Below are 25616 nucleotides of genomic sequence, written 5' to 3'. Positions count from 1 at the left end.
GGGTGCTACTTCAAATTTTGGTGTGGATTAACAAAATGCTTTGACAAACTTCTAGGGACATGTGTGTCATGTATAAAGAACTCAAAGTTTATTACTATAACTTTATCAATGATTACATAGTTACCCACATTATCAAATATGACATACAGGGTTATTTCCCAACAAGCACCCATTTTTTTTCAATGATTAACACAACCAATATAGTATATATGTTGAAGCTCCTCTGGCAATTAACAAAACTATTTACAAAAAAAAACTTTACTTAAAGAAAACTTTACAACCCCCCCAAATTTAGGAGTTTTGAAATGAATGATAGTAATAATAAAAAAAAATCCCAACAAACTTTTGGCCTTTTTTCCTTTCTGTAGCCTAGGTAGCTGTTTTGGACTCTTTGAATTAGGCTACAAGGCTTTAGCTTATATTTTGTTCAAAGTCTCACCTCAATTTCTATAAAAAGGAGAAAATTTTACAATTAAGTTCTTGCCCATATTGGGATTCGAACCAGCAGTTATTGTTAGCACAAGGATTATCCCATTGTTAGTTGCTTGAGTCGTTACCAATTACTTTATAGCATTATGATACATGTTCAATGTATAATAATGTAGCATGTGGGAGCATATTTTTCCCCCACTTACGATAAGGGCTAATTAACATTTATGGTACCCAGTAGGGTTTCATTTAGTCAGTCTATGCCTTGTGAATATTCATGGAACAGAATACTAGTATATCGCCATTTCCAACACAATGATCAGCCTGACTGGTTTGGAGCAATCAGTAAAACCATACACTATTGTGAGTTTACTGCAATCAAGATCAATGACGCAGGTTGGAGTCTCACCGCCTTGAACAAATTTTCAAATTTCTCTTTTTTAAAATTAAAGATTGAGGCAAGACTGAAATAATACAAGTCGAAGATTTGAAGTCTGATTCAAAGTCTACAAAAGAGTCGGTTCTTATCGTAAGTGGGGAAAAACATACACGGGCGGGGGTGATCTATATGTAGACGCTTAAGGTTGAAGTGCTCTGAGGCTTTGAATGATAATGCTCTTCTCATCGTTGAATTGCTCATCCGTGCTATATGAGAAGAATTCAGTGAGAAACTCCACAAGGTCATCTTTATTCTTTAGCAGGAGGTCATGGACTGGCGGGGTCTTCTCAGGGTTCGCAACAAACACCTGGGGACAAGAATGACAAAAGGAGGAAAGAGTAACAAAAGGAATAGAAGAAATGAAAGACAGAAAAGAAGAGAAGACAGAGAGAAGATAGAAAGAGGAAAATGGGGAGAAAATTATATTGAAGCACAGTAAAAACTCAATAACCATGAATGTTTTTTCAAGGTAATAAGTGTTCTGAACATACTGTTGAAAATAAAATGCTGAAGAAATTTACATAGTACACAGCATGTCTGATTGATATCATTCCCTGTATGTGGGACCTTCTTGAAATATATTTTTCATCTGCAAGAGTAGTGCGCATTTTAGCTTGCATGCAGCTTGAGCACCGCGATGAGCGAGTGCGCCAAGCATTTTATTATGAAATACACTTTTTTGGGGAAAAATATAGTTTTCTTTATCACAAAATACAGTTTTTCATTCCCAGAGGTTGGCAGGACTGCTATACATATATAGAACCTATAAGGCTTGCTTACACTGTAAGCCAACAACATTACTGCCATAAGCTATATTTAGGCCTTACCTTGAATACGTTGAAAGCCCCTAGCTGGATGCCTCGTATTCTCCTATCAATAAGCATTTGCATAATGAGTTCGAGATTCTCTACGTTGCCAATGTATCTTGTCATGAAATCAAAATTATGTCTGTTTAGCAATAGTTCTCCAAGAAACTACAGGAAAAAAAGAAGATATGATAGATGACAAAATTTGGATAGAATAAGATATATTAAGCTCTATCGTCCCCAATCTGGTGAATTTTCATGTTTAGAGCTGTTCATATATTACGAGTGACTACCTTTCTTTAGCCCTAATAAGATTAGGGGTCTGATTCAGCCCCCCCTCTCAACATCTTTTGTGATATATCCACCGTGAACATTTGTTCACGGACTGTTACAGTATTCAAAGTTTTCTTTTCGTACGTCTGAATAGAGATGAAATAAATTGTTGTGTACATATGATGTCTGCATTTAAGGAAATCAAATAGAGTGAGGGAAAGAGAATACGTACTACTGAGATGCATACTTACATCAATTCCATTTTTCTTCGTCTCATAACGGTCAGATTTGAGAAAATAATTGCTAAAGTCTTCTGTAAACCTATCGTAATTTTTCTCCAAAAACCTAGAAGCCAGTAGCTTGTGTCTTGTTAAAAGAATCTGCAACAATGAAAACCAATTAAACAACGCATCAAGCAAATCCTCTATCTATTTGCAAGAGAAGTGCTAAAAGGGGCTACCGAAACTTAATATAGGCTGACAAGGTTAAGTTTTTTAAATGTCATCATAGACCATGTTGGGGGAATGAATATCGAAATCTTAACAAGGATTAAAGGGATGGTCCGGGCTGAAAGTATTTATAGCTTAATAAATAGAGAAGAATTCACTGAGCAAAATGCCGAAAATTTAATCAAAATCGGATAACAAATAAAGTTATTGAATTTTAAAGTTTAGCAATATTTTGTGAAAATAGTCATCATGAATATTCATTTGGTGGGCTGATGATGTTACATTCCCACTTGTTCTTTTGTATTTTATTATATGAAATTAGGTTTATTCAATTTTTTTCCTCAAAGAACTTTGGGATTGACAACTTATTTAGTGCATTAGATATTTATTGCTGCAACTTATTTAATTATAAGGGAGACATAATATTCACACAAGTGTGAAATAATGAAGAAAAAAATGATTTTATGTAATAACATAAGAAAACGGAAAGTGGGGATGTGACATCATCAGCCCACCTAATGAATATTCATGACGACTGTTTTTCATTTGTTATCCAATTTTGATGAAACTTTCGGCATTTTGCTCAGTGAATTCTACTCTCTGTATTAACATAAATATTTTCAGCCCGGACCATCCGTTTAAGATTTGAAATTGTCATCATAATACTTTAAAAGTTTATGGATCTATAGTTCATGAAACTTGGACGTATAAGAGCAATCAAGTATCCTTGAACATCCTGTGCGAGTTTCAGGTCACATGACCAAGGTCAGTGGTCATTTAGGTTCAACAAACTTTGGTAATGTTGCGGGTATTTGTGGAATTGTCATCATAACTTTAAAAGTTTTTGGATCTAGTTTATGAAACTTGGACATAAGAGCAACCATGTATCCCTGAATATCCTATGTGCGTTTCAGGAGCATGACCAAGATCAAAGGTCATTTAGGTCAATGAACTCTTGCCGTGTTGGGGGTATTTGTTGAATTTGCATCATAACTTAGAAAGTTTATTGATCTAGTTCATGAAACATTGACATAAGGGTAACCAAGTCCAACTGTCCAAAATGTATAATGAAAGAATTCCCTTTTTATAACTATACTTCTGATCAGTGGCGTAACTACGGGGGGGGGGGGCATGGGGGGGCACGTGCCCACCCAATCGGCTGACCAAAAAAAAAAATGGGGAAAAGGAGAAAAAGAGGGAGAAAGGAAGAAGAACGTAGTGGGAAAGAAGAAATTATTATTCATTATAATTGTATATTATATTATAATCATGTTATGTTATTTTACATAGGAAACATTTTTATCATAACTTTATGAAACATAATTTGCTCAGGGTCCATGTTTTCATTGTTCCTGGTGCTCGCATTATCTGTTTAAAGAGATATATAAACCTGTTGTACGAAAACCTCCCGTTTTCAAGTCAATATACACCAAATATATTATTGTTTTATGTAGTGACAGATGGTTCTTTTTCATGACTAAAAGTGATTGCCCCATGTTAAGGTCTTAATATAAAACATTTCCTGTCCGTGATTACGTTTGCTTCAGTGGATTGGTGAGATATGTCTGCTCTCCATGAATTCCTAAAATCAGTCCTTGAAATGTCCCTTTTTCTGATCTAAATATCCAAAACTTTCAGCTCGCGCTTCGCGCTCGCATCATTTGGTTAGTGAAATACGTATGGTCTTAGTGAATTCCTACAAACAAGCCTTAGACTGCCCCGCTTCAGGTCTGAATTATCTAAATTTTCAGCTCGCGCTTCGCGCTCGCAATATTTGATTAGTGAGATGCCTATGTTATTCATGATTACAATGACTACAAGTGTTTCATATGTGTTTAAATGTAATTCTAACAAAATCAGCAAGCGCTTGGCACTCGCATTAGATGACTATGGTGAGATATGTATACTCTTAATCGATTCCTTATAAAAATCCCGTTTTGGGTCAATATATACACAAATTTCAGCTCGTGCTTCGCGCTCGCATCATTTGTTTATTGAAATACGTATGGTTTCGCGAATTCCTACAAACAAGCCTTAAATTGCCCCTCTTCATGTTTGAAATTCCTAATTTTTTAGCTCGCGCTTCGCGCTCACAATATTTGATTAGTGAGATGCCTATGTTATTCATGATTACAATGACTACAAGTGTTTCATATGTGTTTAAATGTAATTCTAACAAAATCAGCAAGCGCTTGGCACTCGCATTAGATGACTATGGTGAGATATGTATACTATTAAGAGATTCCTAAAATATAGTCCTTAAGATCTCCCTGTTTGGGATCAATATATACAAAAAAAATTCGGCTCGCGCTTTGCGCTCGCAATGTTTAGCGAGACAGGTACATATCATGATCACAAAAATTCAATTATAAAGTCCCTTTTTAGGTCTGAATATAAAAATTTTTCAGTTCGCGCTCGCATTATTTGATTGCTGAGATGCGTATGTTATTCATGATTACAATGACTACAAGTGCTTCCTTAAAATGTCTCTATTATTAGGTCAGTATACCTGACAACTGAGCGCGCTCACTAAGTGACTCAAAATTTTTGCTGGTGCCCCCCCCCCCCAATGCCGTGACCCACGGTACGCCACTGCTTCTGATACTTTACACCTACTGATTTATAGCTGTGAAGCATTTGTTGGTCATGACGAAAGAATTGTAAACATCATTAAAGGGATTACGTTTTGCGCAGTTAAATGTTGTAAGCTTATTGAGGAATATTGATGAAATACGTTCAATTCTCATTGACAATCAATTAATGCACATTTGTGCACTTGATTAAATTAGATTAGATGATAGCGTCAAAGATGGTGAGGTACTTATACCAAATTATGAAATAATCCGTAAAGTTCTAAATAGAGTAGGCAGGTGGAGTTGCAATTTACATCCATGAAACTTTGAAATTAACGCTAGAGAATGATTCCATGTCCTCGATAGAAGCAATTATTACTCATTAAAAAAACACTCAACCTATTATATTTGTTTATTGGTATAGACATTCAATTCCCATAGTGCGGTTCTCGATTGCTATGAACAAATGTTATCTTTTGTTAGTGGATTTGACTATTCAATAATAATAATGGGAGATGCAAATTTTGATCTAAAATGCCAGAGTAATTCACAGACTATGAAATACAGTCAAATCAATAAATAGTATTTATTCGTTAAAACAAATTAATACTCTGAATATACACGATTAGTGGGCAGTTCCTTAACACTGATCATATGTTTACAAATTCTATAAATAAAGTGAGGTCTTTTGTTGTAATCGATAATGGGCTTAGTGATCATGCTATGGGTTTTCTCATTTGGAAATCCCATTCTATAAGTATCCATGAAAAATATATAACTTTTAGAAAGTGTAGAAATATTGATATCAATCATTTTAAATCTGATGTTAAAAACCAAAATTGGAATGAAATAGAAAATTATGATGATATAAATGATGCAGTAAAAAGGTGGGAAGAACTTATGCTAGATGTTGTGGATAAACATATGCCATTTAAAACTAAACGTGTAAAGAATAAACACTCTCCCTGGCTAAATGAACACCTCTTCAACTTCATGAGACAGAGAGATCGAATTAAATGTTAAGCTAAACCCAAACAAGAGGAAAGGTTATGTGTAGAGTATAGGCGCTTAAGAAATAAAGTCACCTATGAAATAAAAAAAGAAAAAATTTATAATGAAAAATTATGTCATAGTCAAACTAGAAATGAATCTTGGAATGTATCAAAATCTTTTATATCAAATCTTAATGTATCATCCGCCAACCATTCATACAATTGTGACGCTTTCGATACTGCTAATAATTTAATCTAAATTTTGCAAGTGTTGCTAACAAGGTAGCTAAAGATGAGACAAAAGGTTTAAAGCTATAACTTTAAACAAGTTACAAGGAAGTGATATTTTGGAAGAAATCAATACACTTAAAAACAAAAAGTCAGTTGGAGTCGATGGTATATCTACATTTATTCTAAAGACATGTGCTTATGAATCAGTTCCCTCAATAACCTATTTGATATATAAATCTATTGTAGACGGAAGAGTACCAGGTAAGTGGGAAGTTGCCAAGATAATAATACCTTCACACAAAAAGGGGGATTAATCGAATCCTGATAATTTTAGACCAATTTCATTACTCCCACGTGTTTCTAAGTTACTTGAAAGGATCATTCAAAACAGCTTTTGCATTATCTTAATAAAAACCAAATCCTCATTTCTGAACAATCAAGATTTAGACCTAAACACTCTCAACTACGACAGCCCTATCAAAGGTTACAGATGAATGGCTTCTTGCCATGGATAATGGGTATTATACGGGAGCCGCCTTTTTAGATTTACAAAAAGCCTTTGACTTAGTCAACCACCAAATACTTTTATCTAAACTCTCTCTTCTTGGAGTTACTGGTAAATCACTTGATTGGTTCTTAAGCTATCTTTCCGATCGCAAAATTAATACTTCTTTAAATAATGTCTTTTCTTATGAATATGTAATTTCAAATGGTGTACCCCATGGGTCTATATTGGGCCCGCTTCTTTTCGTTATGTTCATAAATGATTTGTCATGCTCTATTCATAAATGTTCTTTTCGTTTAAGTCCCGATGATTCTGTTTTATATTTCTCGGACAAAAATCGACTTGTGGTTGAAAGAACACTAAAGAACTGAAAACTTTTGCAAATTGGATGAGCAACAATCGATTAAACCTTAATGTAATAAAACCGTAAATATGTTTCAAGGTACTCGGCATATGTTGGCAAGACATAAAACTCTTAACTTATGCATTTGCGAAACAGATATTCAAATGGTTAGAAAGTGTTTAATATCTTGGAGTTTATAAAAACTTGAATGGAATGTTCATTTCGATCACATGTGTTCAAAAATTGGTAGAATGATTGGTTTCCTTGGCAGACTTATGCGATTTGTTAACAAATCTAGTTTAAAATTAATATATTCTTCGGTTATCCTTCCACACTTTGATTAAGCTGATATTGTTTTGCAATCTGCATCTAAAAAATATTTGAATTTATTTCAATCTCTACAAAATCGTGCAGGAAGAATTCTAAAAACTGATCCATATTTGCATACTTCATCATTTATCCATGATATTTTGAAATAGAAGATTTTAAATACTCGTCAAAGGAACATATGTACGTAATGATGTGTAAAGTTTTGAATAATTTTGCACCTGATTATAGGAAAACACAGTTGTTATGTATTTAATTAAGTTTTGTGTATATTTGTATATTTGTTTTGTTTCAATGAGAGTCATGGTTGTTCATTCCGGCCGTTAATTTGAAATAGGGCCTACCCGGTTGTAGAAAAGAAACACTCTCCGGGATTAAAAAAATGATAATAAAAATAATGAATAAATCCATGAAAGGGGCTGTAAAAGGAGTCTGTAGTATCGTACCTTAAATGTTTCGAATGCATCAGCTGCAATGTCGGTTTTAGGCATCTCTATGTATTTGAAAAGTTCGAAGAACTCGGGGGCAAACAGCACTTTCTCCGCAAGGGGTTCATAACGCATGCATTCTCGGAGCAATACGCCATCGTTGAACACAAAGTTAGGACTTTCATACCTGGATTGGTAGGAAAAATGATACGAATCAATTAACAATCATCATTATTATCATCGTCATCACCGTCATCATTAGCATCAACATCATCAACCTTCCAAACCAGCTCCCTCGCATACCACCCCAAAAAAAGCTGGATCCGCCCCTGGGATCTAGATAGGGGCAAACCCGCGGCCCGTGCACCCCCCCCCCCTCCTTGACAGGCACAATTTTTTAGGGGAATATATCATGCATATGCAAGTAATGGCCTTCTTTTTCTTTTCTTTTTTCTTGTCCGTTTTTTCCTGGCCAAAATTACCTCGATTTGGTAGTGAAAGCCATTGTTATATTTGCTTTAAAAAAATTATCCTGTGCAAATGCCCCCATCCTCATTTTGGAAAATCCTGGATCCGCGCCTGGATCAATAAATAAGTCCACCCCAGGAAAATACTGACTTGAATAAATAGAGAAAAATCAAATTGGCATAGTGCTTAAAATTTCATCAAAATCAAAATCGGATGTAAAATAAGTTCTAAAGTTGTGACATTTTAAAGTTTCGCTTATTTTTCACAAAACAGTGATATGCGCAACTAGGTGAGTCAGTCGATGATGGACATCACTCATTATTTCTTTTGTTTTTTATTTGAATTATACAGTATTTCATTTGTTTATAGATTTGACAATAATGACCAACAATGCTAATTCCACATGTTCAGGGAGGAATTAATCTTTGAGTTCACTTGACAATGAGAAAATTAGAATACACCGTATGGATAATGGCATAGTCTCCTCATTTGCATACAAGCCAGGATGTGCATATCGGTTTTGTGAAATTCAGGATAAATTTAAAATGTCATAACTTTCTTATTTTACATCCGATTTTGATAAAATTTTCAGTGTTATGCCTGTTGGATTTTTCTCTTTTTATTCGAATCAACTTTTTGTTGGGGTGGACTTGTCCTTTAATTACTTCTTTAAGAGAATGAAAAGTCCTTGTTTCTTCACTTTGAGAAAATCTACGACGGGAACTCTGGCACCGACTTGTCGGCGGAGTAGGGTACTGATTATGTGGACAGCATCATTCTGGGCCTGTAATTAGTATTAAAAAATATAATTATATTCAAAAATCAAACACAAATATATTTAGTGGAAAAAAGTATCGCAAAGAAAGTTATCACACCTGTTATGGAATGTTAAGGATATCGTAATTCTCTGAATAATCTATCATCATTCGTTTCTTGCTCATTTTGTTTTTTTCTTTGGGATCTAAAGATGGCGTTGGGTTCAGGATGACTTGGTGACTTTTGGAGCTCAGAAGTAAAAATATGGTCTAAAGTTTACAGAAAAAACAAGTAGAACGCCTCTGGCAGTCTCGCCTGTATTACGCGATTTTATTATCAGCAGTGCTGACTTTGAAAACAGCTATTAAATAAATATTCACAAAAGAATACTTTGTCCATTGACCCAACATGACCTTAGACCATGATCCTGCCACCTGAAACTCAGGCAGGATCTTCAGTGATACACTATCACCCTTATATCCAAGTTTCTTGAACTAGGTCCATATACTTTATAAGTAATGATGATATTTCAAAAACTTAACATTGGTTAAGATTTCGATATGATTCCCCTTACATGGTCTAAGTTTATTGAACCTAAATGACATTTAACCTTGATCATGTGACCTGAAATTCAGGCATGATGTTCAGTAATACATGATTACCCCTATGTCCAAGTTTCATGAACTAGATCCATATACTCCCTAAGTTATGAGGCAAATTCAACAAATACCCCCAATACAGCCAAAGTTCATTTACCCTAAATGACCTTTGATTTTGGTCATGTGACCAGAAACAAGCACGGGTATTCAGGATACATGGTTACTATTATGTTATGTTTCATGAATCAGATCCATAAACTTTTGAAGTTATGATGGTAATTCAACAAATACTCCCAACTTGGCCAAAGTTCATTGACCTTAAATGACCTTTGACCTTAGTCATGTGACATGAAACTCAGGCAGGATGTTCAGTAATACTTGATTACCCTTATGTCCAAGTTTCATGAACTATGTCTATACATTTCAAAAACTTAACCTTAGGTAAAGATTTTAATGATGATTCCCCCAACATCAAGTATAAGTTCGTTGACCCTAAATTACCTTTGACCTTGGTCGTGTGACCTGAAACTCAGGCAGGATGTTCAGTAATACATGGTTACCCTTATGTACAAGTTTCATCAACTAGGTCCATATACTTTCTAAGTTATGATGACATTTCAAAACTTTAACCTTGGTTAAGATTTCAATGTTGTAGACGCCGCCGCGCCGTCGCCGCCGCCGTCAGAAAAGCGGCGCCTATAGTCTCGCTCTGCTATGCAGGCGAGACAAAAGCAGACAAGTGGAACGCCTCTGACAATCTCACCTGCACCATGCGAAAGTTTATAGGGTAATCAAGCATCACTAGCTGTTTTGCTCAATAAGGTCACATGACTAAGGTCATTGAAGGTCAATGAACATGTATTTTATTATCGTACGAATAGTGTATTTTGTGAATAATTGTTTTCAAAGTCAGCACTGCTACATTGTTTCAAACAAGAAATGCAAATATTATGTCGTTTGTCCCGAGTATTGAACGAAACTGCTTCTCATTCGATGCGCAGCGGCGTAACAGGGGTCGATGGCCAGGGGGGGGGGGCAAGAGAAAAACAATTCCCGGTCATATCATGGTATGAACAGGCATATAATGGTGTAATGAGGCGACTATTTTGAGAAGGCCAAATATTGCGTATCGGGCAGAATTTATCTTTTAAAAAAAGTTGCGAGCGAGCAAAAATTTTGACCTTTTTTTAAAAAAAAAAAATCAAATTTCGTGATAGATTTTGACATGATATCCAAAGAATAAAATATATCACCCTTCTCTCTTTAGATTCCATTTTTGTGGTCTGTACACCACTGTGAACAGGATTCTTTGCAGTAGTAGCGAGAGGAGTAACCCCCCCCCAAAAAAAAAAACCGAGGGGCGCAGTAGAGGAAATGTACTGTGCTAAAAAGCTGCTTTATATAAGTCCCGGGCGAGCGAAGCGAGCGAGAAAAAAATCACATTTTAATGAGAAGCTATAACTTTGAGCTATTTTTGACATTATATTCAGTAAATAAAATCATATCCTATACTTTTCATTTGCTTTTCTTTCCTCCTTTTTTGTTCTTGTTTGTAGAACTTTTTGGGGTCATGGCCCAGCCTTTCCATACGCAGTGCTGTACGGTTGGGGTTCGGGGCGGAGCCCCCGGAACTTCTTGATAAGCCATTTAAACCTCGCAGATTGCCGCTATTTTAATTAAATCGCGGGCATATACAGAATATAGCTTTTACACAACACATTTATTCAACCCAGTTGCGTAATGAACCAAATATCATCAGGGGGCAAAACATAGCAATGTGGAAAAAAATTGTAAAAAGTCGCCAGCATGCAAAGCGAGCTGGAAAAAAAGCCTATTGAAATTAAATTCTAATTATGTGATAGATTTTTCCATTATATTCAGCAAATAACACATTTCATTGTTTCCATTGATTTCATTATACGTTGTCTCTTATAATTTATTTTATTTCCTCTTGGGTGTGGAACCACGACCACCACCCCGCGCCTGTATGCCAGTGATTGAATGTGATTGAACGGGGGCATTATAAAGTCATTTGAAGGATATAAATGAAGAGCCCCTACTTCGCTTATTTGCATAAAATTTAGCAAGCGTATCGCACAATTTTGTATGCAGTCCATCTTTTTTCCCGCTCTTTAATTTCAATCATCGGCAGCCCGGTCGTGTTATCATGTTTTTCTTGTTCCTTTTCTTTGTTTTCCAATTAAGCTTTTGATGAATTACATTCTACCTTCGTTTCCCGCTATTGTTGCCATTTTGTCATCATTTCCCACCGTACTATTGCATTACATAGGCCTATTTCGGAATGATTTGTTCTTTCTCAAATGTTCTTCTATCGTACATTTTCCCGCTTTCCTTCCTTTTCCATTAAAAAAAAGTTTTTTCTTCGTTTTTTTTTCCCTTTCCTTTTCCTTTTCCTCCTTCCTTTCCCCTTTCCCTTTCTTTCTCCCACCTTTTTTTTCCGTTTTTCTTTTATTTTCCCGGTGAAATCCGCCAGGGGGGCAACTTGCCCCGCTGCCCCCCCCCCCCCCCTGTTACGCCACTGTCGATGCGCTCTCCTTTTTGTCTCACCTGCATAGCAGAGTGAGACTATAGGCGCCGCTTTTCCGACGGCGGCGGCGTCAACACCAAATCTTAACCTGAGGTTAAGTTTTTGAAATGACAGCATAACTTACAAGGTGTATGGACCTAGTTCATGAAACTTAGCCATAAGGTTAATCAAGTATTACTGAACATCCTGCCTGAGTTTCATGTCACATGACCAAGGTCAAAGGTCATTTAGGGTCAATGAACTTAGACCATGTTGGGGGAATCAACATCAAAATCTTAACCTGAGGTTAAGTTTTTGAAATGACAGCATAACTTAGAAAATATATGGACCTAGTTCATTAAAGTTATACATAAGGTTAATCAAGTATCACTAAAAACATTCTGCACGAGTTTCACGTCACATGACCAAAGTCAAATGTCATTTAGGGTCAATGAACTTTGGTCGAATTGGGGGTATCTGTTGAATTACCATCATAACTTTGAAAGTGTGTTAGTCTAGTTCATAAAACTTGGACATAAGAGTAATCAAGTATCACTGAACATCCTATGCACATTTTAGGTCACATGATCAAGGTCAAAGGTCAATGAACTTTTGCCATAATGGGGGTATAGGTTGAATTACCATCATAACTTTGAAAGTTGATGGATCTGACTCTTGAAACTTGGACATTTAGACTAATCAAGTATCACTGAAAATCCTGTGCGAGTTTCAGGTCACATGATCAAGGTCAAAGGTCCTGTAAGGTCAAAGAACTTTTGCCACGTTGGGGGTATTTGTTGAATTGCTATTGGTCTAGTTCATAAAACATGGAAATAAGAGTAACCAAGTATCACTGAACATCTTGTGCGAGTTATAGTAGTTTTCAAAATCAGCACTGCTGCTACCGGTATATTGAATCGCATGATGCAGGTGAGACGGCCAGAGGCATTCCACTTGTTTTCTTTCTGCATTGGTTTTTATCTCACCTGCATAGCAGAGTGAGACTATAGGCGCCGCTTTTCCGACGGCGGCGGCGTCAACACCAAATCTTAACCTGTGGTTAAGTTTTTGAAATGACAGCATAACTTAGAAAGTATATGGACCTAGTTAAACTTGGCCATAAGGTTAATCAAGTATTACTGAACATCCTGCCTGAGTTTCATGTCACATGACCAAGGTCAAAGGTCATTTAGGGTCAATGAACTTAGACCATGTTGGGGAATCAACATCAAAATCTTAACCTAAGGTTAAGTTTTTGAAATGTCATCATAACTTGGAAAATATATGGACCTAGTTCATGAAACTTATACATAAGGTTAATCAAGTATCACTGAACATCTTGCATGAGTTTCACGTCACATGACCAAGGTCAAAGGTCATTTAGGGTCAATGAACTTTGGCCAAATTGGGGGTATTTGTTGAATTACCGCCATAACTTTGAAAGTGTGTTGGTCTAGTTCATAAAACTTGTGCACATTTTAGGTCACATGACCAAGGTCAATGGACTTTGGCCATAATGGGGGTATCTGTTGAATTACCGTCATAACTTTGAAAGTTGATGGATCCGACTCTTGAAACTTGGACATAAGACTAATCAAGTATCACTGAACATCCTGTGCGAGTTTTAGGTCACACGATCAAGGTCAAAGGTCATGTAAGGTCAAAGAACTTTGGCCACGTTGGGGGTATTTGTTGAATTTCCATCATATCTCTATAAGTGTATTGGTCTAGTTCATAAAAAGTGGAAATAAGAGTAACCAAGTATCACTGAACATCTTGTGCGAGTTATAGTAGTTTTCAAAATCAGCACTGCTGCTATATCGAATCGCGTGATGCAGGTGAAACGGCCAGAAGCATTCCACTTGTTTGTTCTCTAATTCTCTGTCTACCATCTTCCCCGTTTTTCTCTCTTCTCTGATGTATTTCATTTAAGGGACGTGATCTTGCATTATGTTGCTACGTACACGACCATTATTGTCCCTATTCAGAATATTGAATGTCTTAACAATAGTTAACAAACTTGCTACTATTTTACAGCATTTACAATTAGAATCTATAGTATCTAAAACATAGTTAGCGAAATACGGCAATTTATTACGGCCTAGCTATAGTATCAATGATTATGCAAATATGTTAATTCATTAAGAATAACTCTCGATAATATGATAAGTTTCGACAAAAATATGAATTCTTTGAATAAAGTACGAGAGCATTTTCTTACCTCTAAGTTTAATTTCCCCAGGACTTTCATGAGTTGTAAGAAGACGTTTATATTACAAAATTCCTGTGAGATCTGTGCCACGAATTCTGTAGTATCCTCGCCTTCGACTTGCTCAAAATTGTATTTTATTTCTGAGAGAGCATTTGAAATATCATCCAGGGTCTGTCAAGGAACAAAGAGGATTTTAAAGTCTTTTAATAAACATGATAAACATACCCCAGAGCATTTTTGCCCTATCCCAAAGGGGGGGGGGGTAGGCCTACAATTCATATCTTTAATATTTATTCAAACATTGTACAAAGTAATATAAATCAGATACAAATTAAATGATTAACAAGGTATATTAAGTTAATGTATACAAAATTATAAGAAATACACTTAGTACTATATACTTATATTATGCTTATTAAATTCCCATTTCTACCACGCAAATTTCTGTTATATATTTATCGATCTCTGTCTGAAACTCAGTAACTTTTTTTCTGGGTGTCTCTCTATACATTGCAATCGACTATGCTATAAATGATAAAATTAATGACGAAGTATCTTGCGTTTTTAATACTCTTTTGGTAACTTCTTTCTAGGATAGGATGATTACGTCTTCTGTACACTTCATTTAAGACCAAATTATGCCACCTATTTATGATTTTCCTTTATGTTATTACATTATTTTCTAGATGAAATAATTGTTTTTCAAAATTTAGTTCTTATATGATTTTCTTATGATATTGATAAGTTTGACTGCAGATATTGTAATTGCATGACTTTGTTTATTTTACTATTACTATAAATATAAATGAATAAATATACATATTTGTAATTCTGTGTCTTTATGCTATACATGGCCCCATGTAAAACAGAATTTAAAAGTGGGGCTACCCTGCAATGTTGAAATAAAACTAAATAAATAAAACATTTTAAGAATAAAGCAGGTCCAGTGCGAGTAAGAAAAAATTTACTTGTTTAATTACACACATTTTCAAGATGAGTCAATACCTTATCACGTGTTTCGTTTGGTATCCCATCATTCTCTAGGATCGTGAGATCGGAGTCCAGGGTAGATACCAATTCTACAGGACTCCTTTTTGAACTTCCAACCAGCGACATGATGTCTCCAACATGAAGAAAATACAAACGAAGAAATAATAAAATGGTATAAAAACAACTAGATCCTCTGAAGACCCACTTACATTAAGGAGCTTTCTATTTGCACGTCGACTAGTGAACTGCGACGATAGTACGTCATATTAGTCTGCTTTGTGTTTACGGTATACAGAACCGCTGGAGTATATCACCACGGGGCTTCAATCAATGGGCAAGGATTTGATTGCTCGTTTACTACGTTTCGAACGAGCGTGATCTGAGCAAAATCCACGTTCGTCATCATGAAGTTGACGTGTCAGGAATGGCTTGCACATGCTCAGTGTCTTCCAATCATGTGCTCGACTGACTTTGTATACCATCAACACAAAGCAGACTATTATGACGTACTTTCGTCGCAGTCCACTAGTCGACATGCAAATAGAAAGCTCCTTAATAACATATCCAACTAAACGAAAACAGACCGGAGATATAATTAACCTACACTGATTGCATCCTCAATAGAATGGAACAAACTCCCTCTCACATTTTAAAACGAATCCCTAACAATTGAATCAATTAAGAAGTCCCTAAAAACTTATTCATTCTAGGCAAATGCTTTCATTTTATTTGTATGCAATTCTGTAGGCCTTATTTGTTTTTATAGGAATTAGGTAAACTGAAATTGTAATAGCGCTCTGGGCCATTTGGGAAAAGCATGTTATTTGGGTATTATTATTATAAATGGAGAAATTAAGGCAATGATATGAGATGTCATTGTTGTATATTCATTCGTTGTTTAGTCCTGAATGAATTACATATTTATTTTCAAACCAGAGTCGGCGGAACCGGGGCATGGGGGCACTTGCTTCCCCAAAAAATCCCAGTAAAGGAAAAAACGCCCCTTTTGAAAATGAATTTTCAAAATGAAATGTTTCCCTTTTCAAAATTAAATACCCTTTTTAATTATTGTGTAGTGAGGTAGGCCTACTCGTCCTGTGCATAGTTACAAAATGCATAGAATGTCCAGTTTTCAGGTGGCTCGTGATTCTTTTTTCAATTCAATTCATTTATTATTTTCCATTAAAAAAACAACAAAATATGTACATTTGAAATACACATGTATATACAAAAATAAATCAAATACATAAGCATAGTAAATTAATATTGTGATAATAAATAAATAAATGGAAAATGGAACACCTGTAGAAAGCTTCTCACTTGCATCAATAATCGTTTATCAAGGTACTTTCTGTTCCTGGTTACAAAAAAAAACACTTAGAATGTCCAGCTTTCAGGTTAAAAATCACAAACATTTTTGCTCGATCGTGCTCGCATCAATTATTGTTTAGTAAGATACTTATTTTGTTCTTGGTTGCAAAAATGCTTAATTAGAACGTCCAGTTTCAGGTGGGAAAATTACACATTTTTGCCTCGTGTTTCGCGCTCGCATCAAATATTGTTGATTAAGGAACTCAATCTATTCCTGGTTACAAAATGTGCTTAAATGCCCAGTTTTCAGGTTAGAATTTTCAACTCGCGCTTATACCTTGGTCACATTTGCTCTACGGCGGCCGTACGGCGAGTCGAAAACAGCCGTTTTATTAATTTTGATTCAAACCACGTATATGTAGTTGGACAAAAAAAGTTAAAACGGCTGTTTTCGACTCACCGTACGGCCGCCGTAGAACAAATGTGACCACGGTATAAGGCACACTAGCATTATTCGATTGGTGAGATATTTCTCTACCTTGGTCACATATGATCTACGGCGGCCGTACGGCGAGTTGGAAACAGTCGTTTCAACATTTTTGGTACCAGCTGCATATAGGTGGTTTGAATTAAAATTAACAAAACGGCTGTTTTGGACTCGCCGTTCGGCCGCCGTAGATCAAATGTGACCAAGGTATTACTCATGAGTAACTAAAAGCAGTCTTTCACAAGTTCCTATTCTGGTCGGTATATTAAAAATTTCAGCTCGCGCGCGTTAATTCTTTAAATAAATACACATCTTTTTCTCATGATTACAAAAAATTGCTCGAAATTAATGTTTACTTCTCATGTCTTATTACATAAAATCTCACAAGGATTCCCTTTTAACTGTAATCAGCGCCACAATTGACCAAAAAGTGAGTTTTACAACGTCTTGAGATTTGATATTTTTTTCCAAAGCGCTCTCTCGCGGAAATATATAAAACCAAAACCCTCTCATCATAAATCACTTTAAAAAAAATTCATTTAATTACTACAAAACATACAGATGGTAATCTCACTCATGGTGAAAATACCCCCCCCCCCTTTGAGAAGCAAAATTGTAATGTAAAATGCCATTAAAAAAAGAGAAAATACTTTTTTTGCTTGTCGATTTTTTTTCTTGTCGATTTTTTTTCGGGTACGAAATATCTTTAATTTGTGGTTGAAAACATTTCTTTTTTGGCTTGTCAAAATTTTTCTCCGAAAAATTTGCCCCCCCCCCCCCATTTGGAATCCGCCCATGCCTTTGGCACCAGCAAACTGCCCATTTTGACATATAAGTGCCCTTTTTGGCTTTGCCCCCCCCCCCAACGAAAGTACGTTCCGCATCCCCTGTTTCAAACCCGTTTACTTCGGAATCAAATATTCATCCCATCAGCTAGCTAAAAGACGAGTGCCGACCTGAGAAGAACACACGATCAGCTTTACACATAAATATACTTACTTCAGACAAGTCCTCTCCAACAGCAAGTTAATCTGAATTACTAAATAAGTGGATATAAATCAAGCAAGCATATCATCAGATTCGGATGCAAGCTAATGATGACAGTTCAAAGATAAGCCAATTTTCAAAAGAGTCACGCAGAGAACGAGCTCCAGTAGCATAAATAAGCTCACAAAGCCTAACCTTATAATGGAATCGTTCCGTCCGAATTGTCATCTACATCTTGGATGGATTGAGTAACTCAACCTTAGTACTTCGGATCAACGACCAGTAACAAAGAATACAATAATTCGAAGGTTGTTGATTGATAGATATATTGAACATTTTGTAGTGGTGCCATCTGAATCAGGGTACTAATGGATAATTCGTTTTTCATTCCTGATTTTCGTAGAGCAAAAACGGAAGTCAACCTCATGGATTGGTCTTTGAAAACACAAAAACGAAATCACAACGAGAAAAACCCCGTTGTGATTTCATTTTTGGAGATCAAAAACAGAAGAATGAAATCAGAAATACTTTTGGTCCTCTCTGATACCTCATTCTATACCTGTGTTTGTTATATATTAAAAACAAAATCAGAACACGCTTTCTACCCCCTGATTCTCTTTGGAAAAACGCAGACAGCGAAAACGAAATCGGGTAGTTCGCCCTCACTTCCTGCTCTCTGATTTCGTCTTTCGCACAACCAACAGCCATATCGAAATACGTTATACACACGGGCACGCAGTACAGTGCATGCATGATACGACCATGAAGCTATTACGTAATAGCTTTATGTTACGACCACGTGCAACAAAAATTCACGTTAACATGGCTTTTAATTTCCAGCGTTTTCGGACCTTCACAGACAGTGGCGTAGCTAGGATTCCCCCCCCCCCCCGGGGGGCAATGGGGGTCCTTGCTTTTTCAGGGGGGGGGGCACCGGCCATTTTTGGCGGTGTGTGTGTAATAAAGTAATTTTTCAAGGGGCGCCCCAGGGATATCCCGACGGCCTAGCCAGGGTAACCACGTACCCTAACTTGTAGAGCTCGACACGGGCAGCCAGATAAACACTGACTTGACCCGGCGCATGCACATTAAGGGGGCTCAAATTAACAAAATTAAAGGGAATAAAGGGCTATTTATCGCATTTTTAAAATTAAAATAAAGTAAATTTTCAAGGGGCCCCAGGGGTATCCCGACAGCCTAGCCAGGGTAACCACGTATCCTAACTTGGAGAACTCGACTCGGGCAACCAGATAAACACTGATTTGACCCGGCGCATGCACATTTAGGGGGCTCAAATTAACAAAATTAAAGGGAATAAAGGGATATTTATCGCATTTTTAGATGATTAAAATAAAGTATTTTTTCAAGGGGCCCCCAGGGATATCCTGACGGCCTAGCCAGGGTAACCACGTATCCTAACTTATAGAACTTGACTCGGGCGATCAGATAAAAACTGATTTGACCCGGCGCATGCACATTTAGGGGGCTAAAATTAACAAAATTAAAGGGAATAAAGGGCTATTTATCGCATTTTTTAATTAAAATAAAGTATTTTTTCAAGGGGCCCCCAGGGATATCCCGACGGCCTAGCCAGGGTAACCACGTATCCTAACTTGTAGAACTTGACTCGGGCGATCAGATAAAAACTGACTTGACCCGGCGCATGCACATTTAGGGGGCTAAAATTAACAAAATTAAAGGGAATAAAGGGCTATTTATCGCATTTTTTAAATTAAAATAAAGTAAATTTTCAAGGGGCCCCTAGGGATATCCCGACGGCCTAGCCAGGGCAACCACGTACCCTAACTTGTAGAACTCGACTCGGGCAACCAGATAAACACTGATTTGATCCGGCGCATGCACATTTAGGGGGCTAAAATTAACAAAATTAAAGGGAATAAAGGGCTATTTATCGCATTTTTAAAATTAAAATAAAGTATTTTTTCAAGGGGCCCCCAGGGATATCCTGACGGCCTAGCCAGGGTAACCACGTATCCTAACTTGTAGAACTTGACTCGGGCGATCCGATAAAAACTTATTTGACCCGGTGCATGCACATTTAGGGGGCTAAAATTAACAAAATTAAAGGGAATAAAGGGCTATTTATCGCATTTTTTAAATTAAAATAAAGTATTTTTTCAAGGGGCCCCCAGGGATATCCCGACGGCCTAGCCAGGGTAACCACGTATCCTAACTTGTAGAACTTGACTCGGGCGATCAGATAAAAACTGACACGACCCGGCGCATGCACATTTAGGGGGCTAAAATTAACAAAATTAAAGGGAATAAAGGGCTATTTATCGCATTTTTTAAATTAAAATAAAGTAAATTTTCAAGGGGCCCCCAGGGATATCCCGACGGCCTAGCCAGGGCAACCACGTATCCTAACTTGTAGAACTTGACTCGGGCAACCAGGTAAACACTGACTTGACCCGGCGCATGCACATTTAGAGGGCTAAATTTAACAAAATTAAAGGGAATAAAGGGCTATTTATCGCATTTTTTAAATTAAAATAAAGTAATTTTTCAAGGGGCCACCAGGGATATCCCGACGGCCTAGCCAGGGTAACCACGTACCCTAAATTGGAGAACTCGACTCGGGCAACCAGATAAACACTGATTTGACCCGGCGTATGCACATTTAGAGGGCTCAAATTAACAAAATTAAAGGGAATAAAGGGATATTTATCGCATTTTTAGAATTAAAATAAAGTATTTTTTCAAGGGGCCCCCAGGGATATCCTGACGGCCTAGCCAGGGTAACCACGTATCCTAACTTGTAGAACTTGACTCGGGCGATCCGATAAAAACTTATTTGACCCGGCGCATGCACATTTAGGGGGCTAAAATTAACAAAATTAAAGGGAATAAAGGGCTATTTATCGCATTTTTTTAATTAAAATAAAGTATTTTTTCAAGGGGCCCCCAGGGATATCCCGACGGCCTAGCCAGGGTAACCACGTATCCTAACTTGTAGAACTTGACTCGGGCGATCAGATAAAAACTGACTTGACCCGGCGCATGCACATTTAGGGGGCTAAAATTAACAAAATTAAAGGGAATAAAGGGCTATTTATCACATTTTTTAAATTAAAATAAAGTATTTTTTCAAGGGGCCCCCAGGGATATTCCAACGGCCTAGCCAGGGTAACCATGTATCCTAACTTGTAGAAATCGACTCGGGCAACCAGGTAAACACTGACTTGACCCGGTGCATGCACATTTAGAGGGCTAAATTTAACAAAATTAAAGGGAATAAAGGGCTATTTATCGCATTTTAAAAATTAAAATAAAGTAATTTTTCAAGGGGCCACCAGGGATATCCCGACGGCCTAGCCAGGGTAACCACGTATAGTACACAGCTCCTCGTCATAATATTTAAGGTTACCAAAAATTTTCTGTAGAATCTGATTTTTTGTGCTATTTCCCCTATTTTGAGGGTGCTGAACATGAATCTGCTTGTTGCCAAATTTATAAATGCCGTCTTCGACCGTTTCCATGGCAACGGATTAATTTATCAAAAATAGCATGTATATCCCTGTAAATGGTAAATAAACATGATATAAATTAGCCAATATATTGAATTCAAGGTTCCAATTAAATACAAATGAAATTCGAAAATATTTAAGATCATCAAAATGGTTCCAATTGGCCCGTTGCCATGGTAACGGCTAATTTTTCCTCCAGAAAAGTAAAAATTTTGATTTACAGTTGTAGAATCTGTTTTTTGTTTCATTTTCCCTGCGTTTAGGGTGTTAAACATAGGAGTGGTTTTTGCTAAATGTATAAATACACTCTCATTCCATTGCCATGGCAACCAGATAATACCTTATTTGGTAAAAATAGAAATAACATGGTAAAAAAAGACAATGGCGAGAAATACAATACAAGCGACCTACATGTACATGTAATCTACATGCGTTGGGTTTTTCCCACTCATTTACTAAAAAAACTACATAAGTGTAATGCATGAGTTTATTGGAATTATAGGAATTGATGTTGCCTTGACAATGCTTGAATTTAAAGATAGATATCAATATTGCAAATTGGCCGTTGCCATGGTAACAGCTTATTTTTTCTCAGAAAAGTATACATTTGATAAAATATATTGTAGAATCTGAATTTTCTTTCATTTCCCCTAATTATATGATGCTAGATCTATATGTGCTTGTTGCTAAATGTATAAATACAATCTTAGGCCATTGCCATGGCAACCAAATAACTTGGGGGAGATAATGGTGGAAAATACCATGAAAATCACAATCTACATGCGTAAGGTTTGAACCATTAAATATTAAACAAAAAATACAGTAAGTGGTCTGCATGAGTTCATTAGAAAGAAAATAATTGCTGTTGCCTTGGTAACACTTGCATTTAATATAAATATGAATGTTGCAAACCTCCCATTGCCATGGTAACATCTTATTTTTCTCAGAAAATTACAAAGGTGAAAAAAACTTCAAATTTTCCTTTCATTTCCCCTAATTTTAGGGCGCTCAACATACAGTTGAGGCCGAAAGTTTACTTACACCCATGTGTTACGTTTGCTGGTCCTGACAAGCTCTTATTGTTACCTGTCCTGGACAAACTCCAACGTAAACATCCTGAATCTCCATTCAGACATGCACTCATGAATAAGCAACAAGCCACACCATGTCAAATCGTTTTAAAACAGTTTATATACAAACATATATACATGACGATTCAGATTCACAAGTCCGTTGTTCACATAGCGATATCCTTTTTTTCTAGTCTGTCCTCCAGACTTAAACGTGTATTATTATCTCGTCACACATGGAATTCAATGAAATTTGTTTGTTTGCCAAACATCCTAGAATTTACTATATCTTCAGAAATATAAATACTACCATGACGAATTTGGTGTCACATGAAAGAGCATATCAAGCTCTTTCACATGATTAGGATGCCGATGGGATTAAAGTAGATTTCAGGTGACATTTTTTTAAAGAAAAAATAGTAATATTCGTATAAAATGTATTCTATTGTTTGTTATTATATTTTCAAACGTCGTTTCAGAGAAATATATAAATGTCAAATCTATGATTTATATTACTTTTTCTATCATGATATGTCACCACTGAACAAAAAGTGTGATCTGAAATGTTTGTGTTGACAAATACCGTAACTAGCACAAATATGAAATGTTTTTGTCAAGTTTTTCGTCTAAAATATGAAGATTTTTTTGGAAAAATGACACCTAAATATTTTTCAGCTCCTGATGACAAAGCAATGTGATGAACCGGTACTCATTTGTTTTATATCAAATGTGTCATGATAGCACAAATATTTTATAAGATACAGTAAGTTTAATGATGTTTGGCAATTGTCAACTTTTTAAAAAATTCCTGGGTGTATGTAAACTTCTGTCCTCAACTGTACATATGCTTGTTATTTGTTAATGTAAAAATACTCTCTCGGGCCATTTTAAATTTAGAATTAAATCCAATCCACATAACATGTACTGAAATAAATTATCCAATTACACACATTTTAATGCTGGACAATTTTTGAAGAAAAATGGTACTTATTCTGCATGAAATCCAGTATTGTAACTCCAAAATGACCGCAGATAGTCATTTTGAGTATAGTGATTTTGGGTGATTTGTGCTTAAAAGTGTTCAATATAAAAATAGGGGGGGGGGGCATACACTTGATGAATGAAAATTTTAAATCTGTCAGGAGGCGATGTGGTCTTGACCTCCTAATCTGAGATTATTGCCATAACCAAATTGGCAGGTGGTGTCCATTTTGAAAAAGTAAATTTAGAAATGTTTTCATAATTTTGGAAATATATGGATCTATATCATGATATTTCAACAAAACATTGGGTAATCATTAAATATAATTAATCATATTGCACAAGTTTCAGGTCATATGATCAAGGTCAGAGGTATTTTACGATCATCAAAATTTGACCATGTTGTATTATCATCATTGAATCTCATAAAGTTTCTGAAAAAACAAACCTTTGAGAGTGCGTATATAAATCTATTTCAAGAAAGTTGGACATAAAGGTATTCAACTATCACATCATTGTGCATGAGTTTCAGATTAAAGTTATGGTCACTTAACTTTGACTGTATTGTGGTATCAACATAAAAAACTTTACTTAGATTTAATAATTTTCAAGATAATTAGATATCATGTCACTAGGTGAAGGTCAAGGGTCTTTTGAGGTTAAAAAAAACCCTTAGGATTCTGTTATTAAATGAATGGGTTTTTCATTGAAAGTCCCACATTGAGCCTACATTAAAAATGGAAGAATTTTACCTCTGTTTCCTCAAAAGGTCAGTTATATCTAATAGGAGGAGGCCAGGATTATGTCAATTTGCCAAATAAACTTTGGAGTTAAATTATCTTGAACAGCTTTCTATTAAAATAAATACATACATTTTAACATTTATAGCACTTCTTCATGTAAACATGCTCAAAGCACTTTCCAATATAATCGTGGGGGCATCGTGGTCTAGTGGTTAAGACTCTTTCTTTCAATCTGAGTGATATTGGTTCGATTCCCAGCCAGGGTGTGTTTTCCTTCAGTAAGAAATTTATCCATATTGTGCTGCATTCAACCCAGGTGAGGTAAATGGGTACCTGCAGGATGTAAGTCCTTAAAAAGATGTGAGCACCGGATGCGGTAGTCTATCTTAGCCGGGGTAATATAGGAGCACTATACAAATCCTATATTATTTTATTTATTATTATAAAAATGAATAATTCTACTTTCAAGTGCTTTGAATACATAAAGTGGGTGTTACAAATAAAATTCATAGGTTTGCAAGCTTTAAAAAAACAATTGTACAGAAGGACATTAACGGATTTTGAATATTGGGACCAGTGAAACTTATGCACTGTTGACCTAAGTAGGGGGATAGAAAAGGGTCTGTAAACAAAAACCCAGCATGAAATGTATTGTGGTGTCAGGTTATCAATGGACAAGTAAACAAAGCAAATTTTTCTATAATTCTGTTTTTGACCAGTAGCAAGTGAATCTCTTTGAACAAAGGAAACACATGATCATACTTTCTGGCCATTGAAATGGTACCGACTGCTCGATTCTGAATGTGCTGTAGTGACTATTATCTAGTCGGCAGAACACCAGTTCAAAGTGTCCCCAAGTGGTTATAAATACGAAGTAAAAATTAAAGGTCCCAGTACAAAACCCTGAGGAACGCCATATTGCAACCCATGACCTTTTTTTTCTTAATGGCTACCGACTGCGATTCGTTTTAAAGGCAAGGTCAGTATGTCAAAGGTAGTTCAGATTTTGATTTCTTGACTCTAAAACCCCCCAAAAAATATTTTGAACAACTCTATCAAAATGGAATCACCCCCTAAAGTTGTCATTTTTGAAAATGACAGGCAGCTGTCAGTTTGATTTTTCATGGCGGTAATCTCTGATAAGGCGGTCAAGTTTAGGTCAGTTAACTGTGTGGACTTAAGATTTTAATTTCCTAACCTCA

At 36.1% G+C, this 25616-nt stretch overlaps 1 protein-coding gene across 7 annotated transcripts; it reads right to left on the bottom strand.

The window, feature by feature from the left end:
• Positions 1-66: 66 nt before the first annotated feature.
• Positions 67-18848, bottom strand: LOC129270954 (calcium-binding protein 39-like). Of its 7 annotated transcripts, none has more exons than XM_064106952.1 (9): positions 18738-18848; positions 18141-18397; positions 15363-15478; positions 14367-14528; positions 8929-9047; positions 7814-7982; positions 2199-2327; positions 1696-1842; positions 67-1175 (listed from the first exon to the last, which is right to left on the bottom strand). In XM_064106952.1, exons 3-9 carry the CDS (start codon positions 15471-15473, stop codon positions 1008-1010), a joined length of 1005 nt encoding a protein of 334 aa, XP_063963022.1. In that variant the 5' UTR covers positions 15474-15478; positions 18141-18397; positions 18738-18848; the 3' UTR covers positions 67-1007. The 7 variants fall into 7 exon arrangements, with proteins under 7 accessions (XP_063963022.1, XP_063963025.1, XP_063963021.1 ...); XM_064106955.1 differs by having other exon boundaries at positions 18328-18522; positions 18738-18793; XM_064106951.1 differs by lacking the exon at positions 18738-18848 and having other exon boundaries at positions 18141-18487.
• Between the last annotated feature and the right edge of the window lie 6768 nt (positions 18849-25616).

The sequence above is a fragment of the Lytechinus pictus genome, chromosome 11 (assembly GCF_037042905.1).
Source record: "Lytechinus pictus isolate F3 Inbred chromosome 11, Lp3.0, whole genome shotgun sequence".
NCBI lineage: Eukaryota > Metazoa > Echinodermata > Echinoidea > Temnopleuroida > Toxopneustidae > Lytechinus > Lytechinus pictus.
Note: the sequence above shows the minus strand (reverse complement) of the source record. Positions and strands in the feature narration are given on the sequence as shown.